The 20,109-nt window shown below is 36.2% G+C and overlaps 1 protein-coding gene and 1 long non-coding RNA gene across 5 annotated transcripts in view; one reads left to right on the top strand and one right to left on the bottom strand.

Moving 5' to 3' along the window:
• Positions 1 to 20,109, bottom strand: part of LOC114669983 (uncharacterized) — a 153,101-nt gene that overhangs the window by 56,828 nt on the left and 76,164 nt on the right. For both annotated transcript variants that reach the window (XR_013397848.1, XR_003719375.2), the window contains one exon: positions 18,488 to 18,566. This is a non-coding gene — a long non-coding RNA (uncharacterized LOC114669983). The remainder of the gene's footprint in view (positions 1 to 18,487; positions 18,567 to 20,109) is intronic.
• The window catches only part of CABCOCO1 (ciliary associated calcium binding coiled-coil 1), a 104,685-nt gene that overhangs the window by 78,588 nt on the left and 5,988 nt on the right, over positions 1 to 20,109 (top strand). For all 3 annotated transcript variants that reach the window (NM_001194905.1, XM_028853351.2, XM_077945094.1), the window contains one exon: positions 19,467 to 19,589. In NM_001194905.1, coding sequence (NP_001181834.1) covers positions 19,467 to 19,589 — 123 coding nt within the window. The remainder of the gene's footprint in view (positions 1 to 19,466; positions 19,590 to 20,109) is intronic.

Genomic DNA, 20,109 nt, shown 5'->3' with positions numbered 1-20,109 from the left:
GTTTTAGTTCAACAAGTGAGAAATTACAACTTCGGATTTGGAATTATATGCAGAGTACCTTCTTTTGTCATCTTTAAATTGACTTATTTACTGAGAACCGAGAAAAAAATTAAAATATAGCGGAATGTGAAACAAGAGCAATATAAATGAGCAATGAAATCAATAGAAATTAATTTAACATCAAGAAGTAAATCATAACCCCCCAAAATTGAGGTCATAACTAAAGTAGGAATCCAATACGAGGGCTGGGCGCAGTGACTCACGCCCGTAATCCCAACAATTTGGGAGGCCAAGGCGGGAGGATCATTTGAGGTCAGGAGTTCGAGACCAGCCTGATCAACACGGTGAAATCCCATCTCTACTAAAAATAGAAAAATTAGATGGGTGTGGTGTGCACCTGTAATCCCAGCTACTCGGGAGGCTGAGGCAGGAGAATTGCTTGAACCTGGGAGGCAGAGGTTGCAGTGAGCCAAGATCGCACCATTGCGCTCCAGCCTGGTTGACAAGAGTGAGACTCCATCTCAAAGAAAAAAACAAAATAATAAAATAAAATAAATAACAATAAATTTCAAAAATCCAATAAAAGGAAGAAATACATTTTAAATGGAAGCAGTGAATAAGTTTCTACACTGCTTATTATTAATTGCTAACGCAATTAATAGAAGTGAATAATATGACAACATTAAAAATAGATTTAAGCTTCTTGCATTTTTACCAAAAAAAAACCTTGTATTGATTAAGGTAGCATAAATTGTACAATATGACTTTACAAGGAGGGCAACAACACAACTCGGTTAATGAGTGCCACCTATTTAAGGAGTAAAGAGTATTTTAAATTGTTTCCTGCATAAAATAACCTGAAAAGAAGCTTAAATCTTGTAGTTAATGTATGAAGAAAACTTGCTAAATGTTTTCTGAAATTGGACATCAATGCTAAAATCTACAGGATGTTACCAAAAATAAATTGTGAGGCTGAAGTTTTCCTAAACTATTAATAACTTAAAAACATATCCTTTAACCAAGCTAGAAGAAAGACTAATTTTTCTATTTTTTTTTAAGGAAAATAATATCCTAATATTGTTGTACCTGAATGGCAGATTAGAATATGAAGCCCAAAAAAGTAGGGTAAAGTGTATTATTGAGATAGGTTAAGCACTTAATTGTTAAATTTAATTTTTAATTTTGTGCTATTTTTGGAATTTGTTAGCTTTTTAATAAAAGTAATTTGTTGTTCTTTTATTATTCTGTATACCCACTTCTGTGAATTCTATAGATTCACTTCTGTACCTAATTTTGTGTCCTGATTTAGCTTCAGGCTTCACAAAATCTTCTCTGGCTGCTGTTTGTACATGTTTCTTATCAAATGTGGGGAAGCAGGGAGACCAGGTAGAAGGTAATGGCTGTGGTCTGAGTCACATGGAACAGAATGGTGGCATGGAAGGTAGAGAGAAGTCTATTTCAGTTTCATTTCAGAGCATATATGACAGGACTTGTCAAAGAATTGGGTGCAAAGAGTGAGCGAAAGGGAGGAATTAAGAATACCTTCCAGGATTTAGTTTGAGTAGCTGAAAGACTGGGGAGGAGACAGGGCTAAGGGAAGAAAAACAGCTTCTTTGCCCTGGACATTGAGTTTGTCATGTTTTCTCCATGCTGCCTAATGTATTGTACTTTATAGTGCCACCCACATTAGACTATAAACTCAAAGAGGGCAAGAACTGACTGCTTTTGACACTCATGACATAAGATTTCTATTCAGTTGAATTTAACATGTGTTGCACCAACTATATGCAAGATGCTCCACCAGAACTAGATTCAAATCCTTTGACTCAAACTCAAGCTACAAAGAAAAAAAAGACAAGTGGATAAGAGCCCAGATTTGGAATGAGATAGACCAGACTTAGCACCTTAGTTCTGTCACCTGCTAATTGTGGGACCTTGGAACAGTAACATCACCTCTCAGAGCTTCTTGTTCCTTGTCTAAAAATGAGAATGATTATCCCTGTCTTATAGGATTATCACAAAGTAAAAATAAAACAATGTGTGCAAAATTCTTATTACAGTGCCCAGCATACATTAGCACTCAATAAATGGTAGGATGTACTTGCATTTGGTTTTCCTGCCAATACAGACAATATCTATAGCACAGACATCACAAAATCAGTGTACTAGAAAATGCTGAGAGAGAAGTTATTTTTTTTTCAGCATAAGAACATATCTTAAATAATTTCAGGAGAAGATAATAGGTTTCTGTATTCTTCTAGTCCAGAAAAGGAGGAAGGGGACTAAAAGGCACCATGAGCAAAAATAGAATGAATTTACCCAATTCTTTACTGCACTATTTAACCTCTGCTTTCTTAATCATATGCACAGCAGGGGAAAGGATGTGCTAAAACAATTCATGTGTCATGAACAAAGCAGCCGCAGATTTTAGCTCAAAAATCACACTAGGAAAACCACCAGTTGGAAGTAAAGTAATAAGACCAAATTTATTTTTTTAATTGAGTCTTGAGTTACAAGCAACCCTTTAATTACATTAATCAAGCAGGCTTCCTCTCAACAAATGATGAGGGAAATACATTGTCTTAACTTTTGCTAAACTTGTTTTTTAAATAGCTGGATATTATTTGGACATATGGAAAATAAATCCCTTGATTTCTTTTTTATTTTTTTCTCCATCTTTCAATGTAGCCATAGCAAAAGACAAACAGATACTTACTTCTAGGCATGACTTACTCTGAAAGATTGTAAATCACATTTTAAATTTAAAACACTTACATTTCAATATTTAAAGCATTAGCACTCGACTAAATTTCACTTTAATTTTCCTTTCCATTTTTCTAATTTTTGCATTTTTAAATATGTTTCTAAGAAAGTTGGCTCTACCAAATCAGCAGGTCATTTCTCCCATTTAACGGGTGGAAAACCCAAGGCTTGTAGGAGATTAGATGATTTGCCCAGAGGTCTTGTAGTTACAAAATACCAAAGCTGGGGCTGAACCCAGGCCTGTTTGACCCTAGCTTTTCACCAATGTCACACATATCTTTTGTTCTAGAATGCTCTCCTTATGTATCTATTCATTTGTACATGCCACTTCCTCTGTCTGTCTATCTGGTATTTCCCCTCCCTATCCATCCCCATCTGCATGCTAACTCCTATTTCTCCTTTGAGATTCAACTCAAGCACCACCTCCCTTTTTAAGCTTTCTCTGAATCCATTCTTCTCTTCCCTCCCACCAAAAATAAATTGGCTATCCTTCTTCTATATTTCTAGAACACTCTACATATACTTCTAATAATTGTTTCATTCTGCAAATTATGTTATTCCTACCAAGCGTCCCCACCACCCACACAATAGACTGAGACCTCCTTGAAAGTCAGAGACTATGTGTTGTTTGTCTCTGAATCCCCATGACCTAGTACAGTACGTGGCTTGGAGTGCATGTTCAGTGAAGGTGAAAATGATAATATAAATGAGAGTGTATAAAATATAAAGTTCCTTGTTTTCTGAAAAAAAAAAAATGAAAGCTTTAAATAATTGCTGAGACCTTAACTTAACTTTTGAAGATATACAGGATTTATAGAAGATGGCAGGAGGAATGTTAAAATCTAAAACAAGTGATTTGAAATAAACCCTGAATTGAATTGAAATTTCCAAAGTATAACATTATTACAAGAAATGTAAATAACCTTAATTTATATTTCTATTATTTCAGTCGTACTTTGAGAATGCAGTAAAATTGTTCGTATTTTGTAGTGAGGGCTCTAAACGTGCACATTAAACATTTCGTGTTTCCTGGCTTTTAAAAATGATTACTGCCATGTAATTTACACTTTGTTCAAGGAAATGAACAAACATAGCATCATTTTAATCAGGTCATCAAGCAGCTCAGCAGCAACTCATTTGGCCTAATATATGATTAAACTTGTTTGAGCCAGGTGGTATTTCTCGTATTTCTCAGATAACCACGTACAATCTCAGTTTGTGATGAAATAAAACTAGTCCTTCAGTACATGGCACTCCTATGTTGTGCCGGCATATCAGCCCTCCTCACACTAGGAGGTGCTAGCGAGTCAGACCTATTGTCCTCAGAAAGGAGACAACATCAGCCCTGGTACTTACTGCCCTACTGTAACATAAATCAGCTTAGGCCCTACCTAAGAAAAATGACACCATAGAGGTCTTAGTAAGAGAATTAACTTAAATAACACCAGCAATTCAATAAAATAAAAATAAAATATGGCAAACACTTTGCAAGCAAGTTGAAATGGTATGAGTTCATTTCCAAATGCACACTATATTCTGCAGACCTATATTTCCATTTGCTACTTTTTCCTTGAATTAATGTCTAGTCTTTTGAAAGGGTAGCAGCATTTCAGTGCTATTCCTCTGTGTATACAGTCAGTAATGTTTGTCAAGAGCTTTGGGAGGAAAGGACTACATAAATGTCAGTAGTTATTAATATTAGGATTTTTATGTCTACTATCAAATGTGTTTTTCATAATCTATGACCAGAGGTCTATTTGTATCCATCTAACTATAAACGTTTTAAGTAAAAATAACCATTGACCAAAAACAGTATTTCTTCTGTTTTTCTTTATAATCAAAGTAATATTTATCAGAAGTTAACAATTATACTCAAATTCTTCCAGAGCCAAGTTTATTTTGACATGTTTTTATATTCCAGGTCACTTAATGCCACTTATTCCTCTGGCTTTGGGTAACTATTATGAGGCATAGCTAGTTGACAAGGTCCACCTACAAACTCCACTATGCCCTCCCTGTCCTTGCTCTTCTCTTTGGCCCATCCCTAGCAGGTACATTGTTTTGCTGTCAGCTAAAATCAAGGACTCACCCAACAGTCCTCTACCCCTATGGCCCAACTGTAGCCATTTTTAAATAGTGTTACAATGAATCGTACAGGCATTTGTATCCCTGCCTTCTTTCTCGACCTTCAGACCTTAACTCTTTTGAGGCAGAAATCCTGCCTATGACATGTTTTGCACATGGAACGCACACAGATCAATTGAATTGAACCAAAATCTAAATCTTACGCAAAAAACAAGACTCTTCTTTTAAACGTGTGATGTGCTGTAGCATAAAGCTTACTGGCAGAGGGTCACAGCAAGATGGCTTTTCACTTTTTTCTCAAATGTATTTCAACTCCATTTTCTTTGAAAGACCCCAAGTGTTCTTTAAAAAGGAGAGGATGGAACAGTTGGGTTGACCTACAACTGGTTCTCTGAGACTACAGTTCAAATCTTAATTCGAATTAAAAACCAAGATGGATTTGAGGGCCTCTTACCACAAACCCTATCTGCTAATGCATTTTTTTAGGATCACACAAATTCCCATGTTTATCATGTACTCATAAAAACCAGAATAGGTCAACATATATTGGCTGAGTTACACAAAGAAGTCTACAAAATATAGGCCTATGCTCTTCCTGGCTCTGGTCAGCAACATTAGCCCTTCACTTTTATATGCACTAAAGTTTACTCTAGTTTTAATAATAATCACAATAAATATAATAATAAAATCATGTTTATATAAGAGGTTCATCTTGTTTAAAATGCACTGAAAATCATGGTGCTTTATAGGACACAGTTTATGCTCTCCTTGGTGATTTAAAGGTGATAACTTCATGTGATTCACTACCACCTAGTTCTGAACTTTCATAATATAATGACTCATTATGATTTTTACATTTCTTAGGGAACCAGCTTGGTTAAAAACCTTGCAGTTGTTTTTACTGGGGTCATCTGAACTATGGTTTCCAGAATGTTCATGAAAAAGACATGCTTATATATTCTGAACCGCTGTAATCTATCATGGCTGGTGCTTGGTCTGCGGATTATGAGTTTACAGTGTCAGCCCAGTGAATTAAAGCTTTGCTGTATATCAGCTTGCCACACAATTATTTCCAGTTCATATCATATAAATCATCACTCTTCACATGACAATCAGTAATTTCCATCTCGTGTTCTAACCATCCATGTTTTGTCTTAATGGTTCTGTCTGATTCTGCACCTAGGATGGTGTGACATGACTAGTACTAATAGCTTAGAAAATAAATTTCACTGTCACTAGAGCCTATTTAAGGAATATTCTTTGTTCTCACTCTTTTTTGTAAAGCTGTTTTGTATATGTTGAAATAATAGGAAATGAATTTAAATAGAAACACTTCTCATGTCTTATCTCTGCAAAAAAAAAAAAAACATAATTTACAATAAATTAGCACAGCAGTTGTTAGTGTAGCTCAGCTTTATTTTGCAATTCTCACACCTAAGCTCACAAGATGACACTTTTTCTGATAAGGTAATCTTTATAAGGTAGTTCTGTAGGTGATTAAATCTGACAGATGCTAGTGAGATGGTGAAGTTCAGAGATATAACAGTAAACGCTTTAAAAAAATTCTTGTAAAAATAATAAAATGTCTTATGATCTACCAATAGAAAAATCAATCTAACAAAAGAATAAATTAGTTATAATGCTGCATTTCTGTGTCTAAAACCAAAATAAAATTATTTACCAATAAGTAGATAAATATACTAATTATAACAAAATACACTGCAAGGAAACTGGTATTTTTTAGGTAAAGAATTCGTGTAGTAACATTGCTTTCCCAGTCATTTCTTAGTATTTACACAGCATTGTTGAGTAGAATGAGAATAATAAGCTTCTAACACAAACAGAAGCCAAAGAAACAGAGTGTGTCATTTCATAACATTTTGATAGTCTATCTGTTCTTCAAAACATACCTTGAACACAAGATCTTTCAAAGGTACAACCTTCATCTTTTCCTGGGGCAATGACGATAATCAGTGGGTTGGTGTTTCCAATGATACTAGCAATCTGAAATATGTTAAGGCTTAATTGTAGATTGTATAATTAGATTAAGCCAATTAATGCTATGGCTTGGTTTTGCAATGCTCCTTTATTATTTGAATGTGTTTAGCCCTGGTTTCTTATTTCTAGCAGAGTTTCCCAACAGTAGCTCATTGTCCTTGCTTGTTTTTGATTACTTAAACCATGTTAGCTTTGCTAGAGTCAATTGATACTTCAATCTGTTGAAGTGCTATGTTGCAGAACGTGCTGTTTTCTGATTTTCTTATATAAATATTAGTTGCCTAATGTACAGAGTTAATTTATAAATACTGGAAAGTTCCCTGGATCAAGTAAATTAACATACTGGGCCAGATTCATTGGCTTCATTAGCAAATCTTCATATCAAGGCTGTCTTCATACAAGTGTGAAAACCAGAAGGACCCTTCTAAGGTTTTCTTGGCGGGAATAATTCTCTCATCAGATAACAGGCTATACCCATCCTAATATTCCGGTCTTATCACCACAATCGGTTCATTCTACACAACTTCATCTAGCATGGACACCTTTTGGAAGACCATTAACATAGGAGGAATATGGAAAAGCCAAGGAGCAGGATTGGACACCCAGCTGAGGAGCAGCCTGATGTATAGGTTGTATTGGGGAGGTGAAGTGGGGGGAGATACAGGAGAAAAACAAAACCCTAAAATTTGGCACTATTAATCAAGAGACTCTATAAAGGGGACAATCGCAATATATAGTGACTTACTGACCATATAAAACTACAATTATTTCCTACATTTAATTCTTCAGTAAGTATTTATTTATTTTCCCACTATTTCTTAGCTACCTGCCAGGCAGTGAAGTTAGGAACAAAACAGACCAAGTCCCTGCCCTCAGAGAGCTTTGTTTAGCATTGTTGTAGACATAAATATGTGACGTGGAAATTTAAAAAACAAAAAGCCTCACGCTTTTAAGCTTTTTCTACATGCCAGGCACTGTGTGAGTATCTTTCACATATTGATTTAGTCCTCTGAAGAAAACACGCAGTGGGTAACCACCGTTATGGCCATTTTCTAGGCAAGGAAACTGTGACCCTTGCTGGAGAACTGTGAATGAACATGAATCCTCAGAGAGCTGCAGTTATGCCTTTGACTGGTGACAATGGCAGTGTTCTGACCTAGCAGATGATACAGCTTTTTTGGTGTTCGAGTTTTAAAACAGTATTTGTGCCGTAAGATGGCATTCTCTGTTTCCTACTCAAAGAAAATAAATTATTCAAACCGTGAAAATAGGTGCCTAAAATCTATAGGGCCGAAGCAGCATTCTAGGCCCTGTGGGACAATTGTTGAGAAAACGCCAATGCACCCCTGGGTCTCTGGAAGAGTTACTTGGTACAGCTGTATAATTCCTTTTATGAAATGGATGGGTCTGATCAGGAATCAGAGCCGCGGGATGGACAATGAGACTCATCCACAACAGAACTAATATCTTATTCACCCAGGTTTGACTTTAAAATTATATCAGCCATGAAAATTATTTCACTGCCTTCTGTCGTGAACAATCGGACTATATTTAATTTTAATCATTCGTATGTAAAAATAATAAAAGCCACCAAAATAGTCTATAGTCAATTTTCTGATAAAGTAAATTTGTTTTTTCCCCATTTGTGATTTAAATGGCCTCCAGAAAGTTTTTTTGGAAGTAAGTGTTAATTAAAAATATGGAAATGGATTTAAAGCACATTACAGCGCACAGTGGAAGAATAATCACAGGGGCTCGGGTCACATGACCATCCTCATTTCTCTATGTATTTTTTAACTGTCTAGGTTATTGGTTGTTTTTCTGCATGCCTGTTCCTAGAGAAAACTGTGATTCCAGTAAAAACAGTAATTACACTTATAACAAATAGGACAAATTGCCATTTGAGCAGGAACATGCAGTTTTAGTGGCCAAAAGCAAACTGATGTCCCTATGCTTTCCTGTTTACACAAATGAATTAAGTGTGTTCTCAGCTTTCTTTATACATGCAATGCTTTTTATATCTTGCCATCTTTAAAACCTATTCAACCCCTCATTCCTGACTTTCACTGACTTATTTTGGAACAATGCACTGTAGTTGGTGCCAACACGATGTAAAACCAGTGAACAAATTCTCTTTCTGAATTTACCAGAGAATGCTCGCTTTCACAGCTCTAGTATATACATGTCATTTTACTTTTCTGAACCTGTATTTCCTCATTTATAAACTAGAGATAAACATTTTTTGGAATCCATAATGAACTACTGGGGTTCCCCTTCCCGCTAGGTGCATGGGTTTCAGAGTCAGATAGATCCGGGTTCAAGTTCTGAAAGAATTCTCCATTTTTTAGTTGTGGGGCATTGGCCGAGTTATTTAACTTCTTTGAGCTTTTGGCTCTTAATCAAAAAAATGAAGTCAATAAAACCTTTCCTCCAAATGCAGTATGACTTTTTATACTATTTATAACGTGCTTTCTAACCAGCCCAATGCCAGACACAGAGTAAGTTCTCAATAAATGAGAGCTGCTTTTTTTTTTTTTTTTCATCATCACACTTTATTTTCCCGAATGGTGGCCAGCACTGCCCTTAGGGCCTCCCCATTGCACACCTCCAGTGGGTACCTTTCACATTGTATTGTAAGTGGGGGACCAGAGGAGGCTCATGGAAAGCGATGTGAATCATGGCCCCTAGAGTCAGGCAACTTGTCAGCCCTCCTAGAAATTCACTTCCTGATGTTACTTTCATCAGGAGCTAAGTGAGGGGTGTGTTATCTCTGAAGAACTCTTTATGATTTTAAACTACACTGTGTCTATAAAACGGTTTAATTATAAGTCAGTTAAAAATAACTATCAGGCCAGGCGCAGTGGCTCATGCCTATAATCTCAGCACTTTGGGAAGCCAAGGCAGGTGGATCACCTGAAGTCAGGAGTTCAAGACCAGCCTGGCCAACATGTTGAAACACTGTCTCTACTAAAAATACAAAAATTATCTTAGTGTGATGGCAGGCACCTGTAATCCCAGGTACTTGGGAGGCTGAAAGAGAAGAATTGCTTGAACCTGGGAAGTGGAGGTTGCAGTGAGCCAAAATCGTGCCACTGGACTCCAGCCTGGGTGACAGAGCAAGACTCTGTTTCAAAAAAAAATGATAACAAGAACTATCAATGAAGTCAAATCAGTGAGAATCTGTTTGGTTGTTTAGAATTCTGCTAATCAAACAAATACTGTAGGGCTCCACTGATACGAAATACAGACAGTTGCACCTGATGCAACAATACAATGACTAGGTTTGCTTCTCCAAGTGTTAACCATTTTTCAAGACAAATATTTAAAGTGATCTGTAGCTGGTCTAACAAACTAGGCAGCCCCGAAGATTTTTAAATGAATGGACACTCTGATGAAATACTCAACATCCAATGACTGCCCCCTGTGTACAAAGACCTGAGCTAGGTAGGGGTCCTTAAGTTGAATATGACGTGTCCCATGTCCTTGAGTTATTTCCACACAATGGCAAGAGATCACTCTACCTGGCTGTCACTCAAGGCCAATGTGACAAATACTATGAAGTGGAATAAGCAAGAAACTCTGAGAGCACAAGGGTGATGAGGAGAAACGTCGCAGAGGTGATTGAGCTGGGTGAGAAGTCCAGATGGATGAGATGGGCTGGCAGGATGTGGGGGAAAAGCGCCCCCAGCAGAGGGAGCAGCACAGGCAAGACGCAGCTGAGACCACAGCTTCCTCCACGCCTTGCTTTGCTTTGCTCTGTTTTGCTTTGCCTTTTTTTTTTTTCTTATTCTTTCTTTTTTTTTTTTTTTTTTTCCCATATAACAATTATGGAGCATCCACTCTGCTGCAGGCACTGGGCAAGCAGGAAAAGAGTGAGTAGTCTAGTACAGCTGGAGCTCAAGATCTGTGAAGGCAAGAACATGGAGCTGAAGGCTTCAAAAAATAGAAGGGCGCAAGTGGGACCTGCATCAGTAGGTGCCCCCAATGAGTTTTATGGCTGACTTAATGTTAGGGACGAGTGAGAGGGCTGAAGACAGCTGCAAGGCTTTGAGTCCAGTAATTGAGAAGCTGGTGATGCCACCAAAAGATAAAGGAATTGGAGGAGGAGCAGGTTTGGGGAAGGTAATTAAGGAAAAATAAATGGACAAGCTTCAGCCTGTCAGTGATTCCAGTAAGCACTAAATGTGTAATCCAAATATTCTTCTACATCGTGACAGAAAAAATACTGAATCTGGGGATCTACACAGGCAAGCAACTTTGAGTTTTGTCTAAATAGAGAAAAAGCCACTTGAAATTTAGTAACATAAGATGTAACATCTGTAGCTGGACTAGAGATGACCTAGTCCAACTCCCTAATTTTACAAACAAAGAAACCACATCTCAGACTGAGCAGCAGAGCCAATCCAGAACTCTGACTACACATTTAAGGGGGAAAAAAAATCCACATTTTTAGAACATTCAAATCTGGAATAAAGATACCACCTAGATTTTTCAGAGCTGCTGCTATTTCAGTTTGTTTATTTTTAACTAAACTAGTGTGATTCGCAGATTGTAGGTGAGAGGTCTCTTTTGAGAACATGTATTGCTATGTACACCTTTGTCCACAAAATCAGTTTTGTAGTTAATTTCTGAGATTTCAGATTTCATGAAAAGCCAGAGAAACTTAGAGTACCTAGACCCATTCTTTATAAGGGAAGACATGCTTCTTTAGGTCACTGAAATAATGACATTTGCCATGTATGGAATAAAAAGCTGCCTTGCCTAGGAGGAAGGACTTGGGTGCTCACTGAAAGTGTCCTGTTTCTAGAATGCCAAGCACATACAACTAATTGGCAGTAGTTTCCTCCCAAGCAAGAAAATCCTGCCTGCTGACCAGAGAAAAGTGCCTAATACGGTTAAAGAATCACTAAATGAGACTTTTTTAAAAAAACGAAAAAAAAAAAAAGGGTAGGGGCTAGGGAGAGCTAAGCAGAGAGGGAAATATTGAGAACTGTAACATGTTTCCTGGTAATAATTTATGAGCCTACTGGAGAAAAAAGAAACACACAAACTATGAATAAAATATCTAAACGTAAACATCATGCTTTCTGCAAATTTTCTTTAGTTAAAAATTAAGGCTGAGGTTGACTAAAGTAAATGACTACATTTTCATGGTCTCTTATTTCCTTGATGCTAAGGGTTACCAACTGATTTACAACTTCCTGTGTTGTTTTTAAATCTATATTTGTCAGCATATTTTTAATGTCAGATTACTTAAAATAGACATCTTGGCTCTAAGAGGTCAGAAATAATAATATTAGGTTGACTTCTCTGAAGATTTCATAGCACTTTACAAACATTCTAATTTAGCACCAAAAATTTTTTATTTCTAACTGAATATGGTTTTAAGAAGTTTCGCCCCCACCTTTCAATTGCAGACTTCGGGACTGAAGTGCAGTTCAATCAGTATGCTTTGAAGTTAAGTAAATTACATGATAGCTTTATCCAAATAGTTTCAGCCTCCTCCTCCTATTCAGGTAGTTTCAACTGTCAACATAACAGGAAGTGCATGAAAAAAAGAAAGACTCGAACCAAGGACCTAGCATTCTTCCACTGTAGTTTCTTTCTGTTCTAACCATTATAATTTATTATCTCATATGATTTCTGCAAATTATAGGTGCTTATTCAAAAAGAGTATAATATGAGAGCCTTGAAATAGCTTCATCTTCTTGTAAGCTATCATAATGTGTAATGAAAATGCAATCTCCATAAAATAAAATTTTAAAATATTAAAAACCTCAATTTTAAATAGAATACTCTAGAAGAAACCAAACAAAAATCCATGCTTAGAATTGTTTGAAATATTTTATACTGAGTTCAAGGGTATGCCTTTTAGAGTATACCCTAGTAAGCTAAACAAATATACTCTGAGTGGCTTCTAAAAAATATTTTGAAAAGCATTAGATTTTTTAAACTATTTATAATGGCACCATACTTTTCCATCTCTCACCCTGAGGAAGTTGCAAGGTAAGGTCAATCTAAGAATCAAAAGTACAATGCTGAATTTAGTCGTTGAGCTCCAGTATTTCATTTTCACAAGAGAGACGTGTTGAAAGTTTGCCCTGTAAGCCCTGACTCTTTACTTTTGACAAAATTTGTTAAAGGCAATCTTTTAAAAATGAATGCAATCAGGGCAACCACAGGCCATATTTGAAGCTGAAAAACAAAAGATAAAGAGAGTGATAAATTGGGTGGGGGAAGGGGAGAGGCAGATTCTCTAATTGGAAAGTTAGATGTAAACACTCTCCTTTTCTAAATAGGTGTCTTGCCCTACTCCTGATCATGCTACATATCTACCTCATTATGTCATTCTATCTAGGCCTCAAAAGAGAAATTGTTTGGGACCAAGGAACTCTTCAAATAACATGGTATTGAATATATGTTTGATATTTTAAAGACTGTCACTATATGGAAACACAGTGATGGCATGTCCTCGTTAACAAATTCTTCCCAGTTAATTGGGCTGCTTGGGCAATGTTAACAATTACATATAAAAATAGCATGGACCAGCGTCCTCAATATGGCTACTCTAGTCTGTCTTTCAATGATGGCATTAGAAAGATGATCCTTTCAATAATAACAGTAATTATAAGTAATAATAATAATACACCTTGAGGTTTAATAATGCTTTCCCTTTGAAGAACTCCCAGTATTTTCATCCACATTATCTAGTTTGTGCTTGAAACAATTCGATGAAGTAGCCAGGTAGCAATTATCATTATCCTCCTTTTACAGATAAATAAACTGAGGCCTAGGGTTGTTCTTAGCATCCCACAGTTAGGAATAGAGCCAAGTCTAAAGCCTATAATTCCGTGATCTATCTTCCAGATTATTGCATCTTTAGAAAATATCTGGGTATCTGAAGCACTGCTCTATCCCTCAGGAAATGTTTACACCACGGCCAGATCAAAACATCTTTTCCTTTTAAATTGCATTTACACTACAAGAAGATGCTCCTTTTCTGATTCATGAAAGAGGATTTTATTGTCTGAGGTCATTAAAATAGGAATACTCAGATTTCTTTCCAAATTGTCATATTGGCCTTAAGCAGGAGTACACTTAAAAATTCAAAAGATATCTAAAATACTCTGGAATCACTTACTTTAATTATCTAACTTTTTAAAAATTATTATTTGAAGCCCAAGCGAAACAAGATCAAATCAAGAGATAAATAAAAATGGACACAAGGTGTTAACTGGAGTGTCCTAGCCAGATTGCAAATTGGTTTACCGTGGCCTGCCAACTTAAATTTCTCCCTGCAGCTTCAGCTGGAATGGGTAATCTTCATTTCCTGTCCTAACTTGTTGTACTGTGTTACCGTTCACTGTTTAGGTGATTAGCATGTGTGGATCTGATGGTCTCAAAGCTCTATTAAGTTATAAATGTTCAAACTACCAGTATGCTGTGGATAAAAATAGAACTTGCTATTAGATGTCTATTCATACTCTGCAGAAGCCTGGCAACATTTTGAACCTTTTCAAAATGTAAATACTGCATATTAAGCATAGGAAAGAAAATTAATGTGCTGCATTTGCAAATTTATTTCCAAGTCAAAAATGCAAAGGAGGAGGAGGACTCTTGTTAGTAGAATTGATATTCTACATTTACAGAGTATATTAAGAAGATTGTAATGGCCCTATCACAAAAGAAAAATACTTTAAAAATGGATTAATTAGTTTCTCTGATAATGTTGGCTTTTGAATTTCCTCTTTTCATTTAAAATTTATGGCCTCAGTATGACATTACTAGAGTTTATTGCATTTTGCAGGTGGCATTCATATGTTGTTGCTTTATGTGCCATATATTGTGGGCAATGGGTTGCAAGTTTTTGTTAAAAATTTCCAGAACCACACAAGTACTTCTTAATTAGACTTGCAAATGAGTAATGCCTTTCTTCAAGGGGGGGAAATCGTTAAAACATTACAGGAATTTCTGTGCTTTTTTTCCCTTAGTTAATAGTCAGGAAAGTTTGCAGTAAAGTTTACTTTTTGAAACTTTGACATTTTATAGTAAGTTCTGATTTACATATGAAGTCATCATCTGACAATTCCAAACAAATGTCTTTACAAAGCAAACCAGTATTTTGTCTATGTGCCTGTGTCTCAAAAAAGCTTGAGCAGATTTATCTTGCTTTCTGCTATTCAAAATAGTGGAAAGATGTAATCTTAACTGCATATTTAATATCTTAAAAATTTAATAATAGATTTTAATAATTTAATAATTACCCCCTTAGTCATAGATTCCAGTGGCACAACCACTACACACAAATCACTATACTTTCTCCAAACAAGCATTACTAAAGTAAAACAATACATCAGAGCTCATACTATTGATAATGTTAACACGGAAAGTAGAAAAAAGAAAGCATGAAGTGATCAAATTTTCAGATAAAATCTTTATACCACTTCTCAGACACAGTAAGATCTAGAAACAGTCTAATTTCTATAAGCATGTTTTTAGATCCAAACTGACCCTGTACTTAGTTCCAAGAGAGTTCAAAATTCTTAGTATTTATTCCCATGGCGGATGTCCATTTCATCTTGAATATGCAAATTTTTAAAAGATTTCTTATGATTTTATTTGGCTTGTAAATAACAACCTTGATTTTTTAAGATACATAATGCTTGGCAATGACATTTTATACTTACGAGTATTAAATTATGCCAAAAAGCCATTTACTTGATATTCTTCAAATACTATAGCACAATTCAACTTAAAGCACAATTCAACTTTAAATACCATAGCACAAGTCAGGTAAAGATGTAAACCATCTTAAATAACACTAATGCAATGTGCACGTGATGAACAATATAACTAACTTAATTTTCATGTAACAGATAACATCTGGGGGAAATGTATATTGGCAAGTTATGCAAAACTAATTTTCTAGCAACCACATCTGTAGATGTTATTTATTGTATGTTCACTTAACAGTCCATTATTCTGTTTAGAAATCTATTCTCTTCTTTATTAGAGCTTTTAATGTACTCACCTTAGTTCAAATGGTCTGCTCATTATCAGAAAAAATATAAATGGCATTCACATGGAACAACGTGATTGTTTTTATTATATCCATTTGTGTTCAAGCATTCAAAAATGGCAAGAGAAACACATTTATTGCTTTACATTCAAAGTAATATTTAGGGGGTATTTGAAAGTCAAGCAAAACCAATCATTTGGCCAAATGGATGTATGTGTATAATCAGAAACTCCTGATTTTTAATCTCAGCATTAGGCCTCAGGCAACTCACTTAAAGGCCTTCCCTTTGTTTCCTGATCTGAAGATTATGAGTGCTATTCTCATATAGAAAAAGGGAGGTTGCTAAATCAGGGTACCAAATAGGAGTGTTTTTTTAATAAACATTCTTGATCCTTTTCTGTTTTTATTTTTCCAGATTTAAGAGGTAACATATTAGACTTTTGAGGGGAAAAAAATGAGACAATTACAATTCTGCAGGAATGTATAAAAATAGTTATAAAACTAGCTTTATTTAATTTGCTTCAACTATTCATAGACTTGAGGAAATTATAACGTTCTTTCAGAAAATCTAACTTAATAAAGCTGACCATGTCTCTCTGTTTTTAAATAGATTTTATTACAGAACCAGCGATGTTGTAAAACATGAGGTTTTGTTAAAAAAAATACAAAGGCCTAATTGTATTTTTTAAAGAAACTATTGCATCAGACGGTTTCATTTAAACATAGTTTCTGGCTCTGGGCTCTCACCACAATTATTGATTCTAATTTTCCTTAAACTTGCTTTTTAAAAAGGCTACCATTTTTAATGTGAAAAAAATCACTGTGATGCTTCTGGGCATTATGTTTATTTCAAACCATATATTTGACAATGTACTTTATTATTATTAATGAAAAGACTTTATATTTACCCTCTTCTGAAATTGGGACATTTCTTTCCCTTGCAGTATCTCACTAACACAGCTAAGCGTAATTCTTCATAAAAAAGAAAAACAGAGCTAGGGTTTGGTTCACTAATAGTATGCAAAACACCCTGAAGAAATTCTCACCCCCTAGTTTCTGTGCACCAATTAAATCAAATTAATAGTTATGTGGGCTACACTCATAAAAATGAGGGCAAAGAAAAGCTCAACTCTCAGTCAGAACTTCAGGTTCTTGGGAGTTTCACTCCACCAAAGAAATGATGATGTGGAAGCTGGGAAGTTCCAAGTTTCCAAGTGTGTGCCCAGTACACACACACACACACACACACACACACACACACACACGGTGCCAAAGACCAGGAAACTGGGTAGTTGGTGAGTCATTCAGATGAGCCTTATAAAGAAATCCAGAGCACAGGGATGTGAGAGAAAGAAATGAGAGAATTGGACACAAATACCTGCTTACATTTAAGTGTATAATCTGATGGGGAAATGGGTACAAGTAGAAAAGGGCCGATGGTAGAATCTGCTACTACCAGGCCGGAGAGGCAACCTATTGAGAACTTCCACAGGGTGTGAGGTCAAGTGAGCAGAAAGGCCTAGCCTGTGTATGGCCAAGCTCAGCAACAAGACAGATACGGTGACAGTAGACCAGAGAAAATTCTACTGCCTTAAAAACAACACTTTTACCTTGCAGATTATCTCAGTGCCTGCAGTAAATTCAGTAAACTCCATTCAATTCCTTTCTCTCTTCTTTTTGCCATCTCACTCATCCCCACCACCCCCACTCCTGTTCCTCAGTGTATATTAAAGTCTATACCACTAAGTAAATACCTCATCATCTTCCCTTGTCTCTGATTCCCATGTGCAGCTTATTTATTTTACCTATAATGTTTCAGAGGCCACTAAAATATGTTTAGCTGTCTCCTTTTCCTAGCTTGGTAAGATAAAGAGCAATAGAAGGTAAAGGAAGGATGAAAAACAAGAGTGCTGAAAAAAGGTACAAATCATTTTGTGGGAAGATGAAATTCTTGTATGCCCCATTTACGAAAAATGCAATGGCTCGTGGAAGTGCATAAGAGAAAAGAACCGTTCTGATATGTTTTCTAAATATTCTATTTTGATTAACATTTAGTTGACTTAAGATAAACAATCTGGAATGATGTCACCTAACAGAATAAAAATTAAGTGCTTGATAATAGCAGTAATTTCCAAATATGGCAACTTAATGACGTATTACAGTTTACTGAAAACCACAAAGGACAAGAAGTCAGCACACCAGAGTTTAACTCCCAGCCCTGTCAAGAAGTAATTATTTGACCTTAGGCCAATCATTTAACCTCTTGGTTTCCAAATCTTTTTGCCTATAAAGTTAGGACACGTTGGGGCTTCTATATATTTACACTAAGCAGCAACTTTGTATAAAATCAAGTTAAAATTAATAATATTAATTCAATGCAAAACACATAAGCATTTGTAAGACCAAAAATAAAACTTAGCTGCCAGTACATTCCAAAACCTATCTAAATCAAAAACATTAATACTTATATGGTGACATGTAACATACAAATTCATTTGAAATATCGTGGAGACATTAAAAATGAATTCATGATTATTTCATTGGTTTTTCTTTTTCAGGCTTCACAGGATGATAATTATTTGGCGAATTTATGCATTTTCAAATTTTTGTCTTCAAACTTACATTTGAAGCTCTAATCTTGGGGCCTGACTTTGTCAGCATACTGTGGGTGACTTCATCTCTGGGCCACAGTAACAGGCTCCTATAAAGTAAAACAATTTATCTATTTACAACGAGGCATGTAGTAGGCGTGAAAACGAGAACCCTCAATTGGGCATGTCTCTACAGATCAACTGGGACGGGAATTCAAATTATAACCAAAATATTGCTTATTAAACATGGAATTAGAACAACACCTAATTAAATGAATCAAATGTTTAATGTGATGAATACCCTCATCTCCCCTTTCCCTCCCCTGAGACAGAGTGAGATGGGCACTGCCAAAGTTGGCTTCCTTGACTCTCCTTTCCCTTCATTTCCAGTGTTAACCAACCATCAGCCTCCTTCTGAGCGGCACGCTGCTGCTAAAGAATTCTTCAATGCTCATAGTGAAGTCTTGCCTTGCCCTCTGTGTGTTTGGCAAATCTCCTCCCTGGTCTACTGGCTTCATATATTAACCTTTGCAGCCCTTATCGTCTTCATCACCAAGTTCTTGATGGCCACTTCAGCAGCTACATTCTGCCGAGTCATAGCAGTCCCCATCAGGATGTCATTAAGTGTATTAAACACCTAATCCTCTGCCAGAACTAGAGAAGATACACATAGCATCTAAAACTTGGTTCTCCACCTACAGAGGGCTTATAGTCAGGAGAAAGGGGATACTGAAGCACAAAACAGTTAAGATCGAGGAGATACTACATGAAATCGTAAACCACAGAGTATAGAAAGGGAATGAGACAGTGGGCAAACAAAGTGTTAATTTTGAGAAATGGAGCTCAAAAAGCACTAGAGAACCAAGAGGGCAATGGCATCAAAAATTCAAAGGAGGTGGCACTTGAAAGATAACAGACTTGGAACTATGGTACATATGTAACGGAACTGACCGAAACTGTGGTTGCTCACCAAAGGCTGTGTCATAATTCAACTTTTTTCTTCCCATCAGCAAGTGATAGAGGTTGTCAAGTCTGCATGTAGCCCTTTCCCAAATCCTCTGGAAGAAGGAATCTCATCTGATATTTATTCAACATTCATAGAGCCCCCCACAACATTGGATACAGAAATGAAGGTATGTTTCTTTTTGTCTTTTCATTCACCCTACCTCATCATTATATTCTCTTGGGGTGGGAGGAAACGAACTAAAGGTTTTCTTCACTTTCTTTGCCTCTGATTTTTCCCAACCAAATACAAATATTTCTCGAAGTGTCAATTCAAAGATGAGACCGCTGATGGTAGTTCAGCAATTTTAATCCTTTGCACCCCACCCTTCCTAATCTCCACCTTCACTTTCCCCTAGGCACCACGTTGATACCATGACTTGATCTGTCATAATCCTTATGAATGGGAATATAAATGCAGAGTAACATCAAATCAAAATCTCCCTCCAGATTGACATTGTTTCTGCTAGAAAAGTATCCAATAGAAATTTGAGGTTCAAGTGAGAACACATGGACACAGGGAGGGGAACAACGCACATGTGGGCCAGTTGGAGGGTGGACAAGGAAGGGAAGGGAGAACATCAGGACAAATAGCTAATGCATGCGGGCCTTAAAACCTAGATGACAGGTTGACAGGTGCAGCAAACCACC

The sequence above is a fragment of the Macaca mulatta genome, chromosome 9 (assembly GCF_049350105.2).
Source record: "Macaca mulatta isolate MMU2019108-1 chromosome 9, T2T-MMU8v2.0, whole genome shotgun sequence".
Classification (NCBI taxonomy): Eukaryota; Metazoa; Chordata; class Mammalia; order Primates; family Cercopithecidae; genus Macaca; species Macaca mulatta.
The sequence above is the reverse complement of the archived record's forward strand: the minus strand, read 5'-3'. Positions and strand labels throughout refer to the sequence as shown.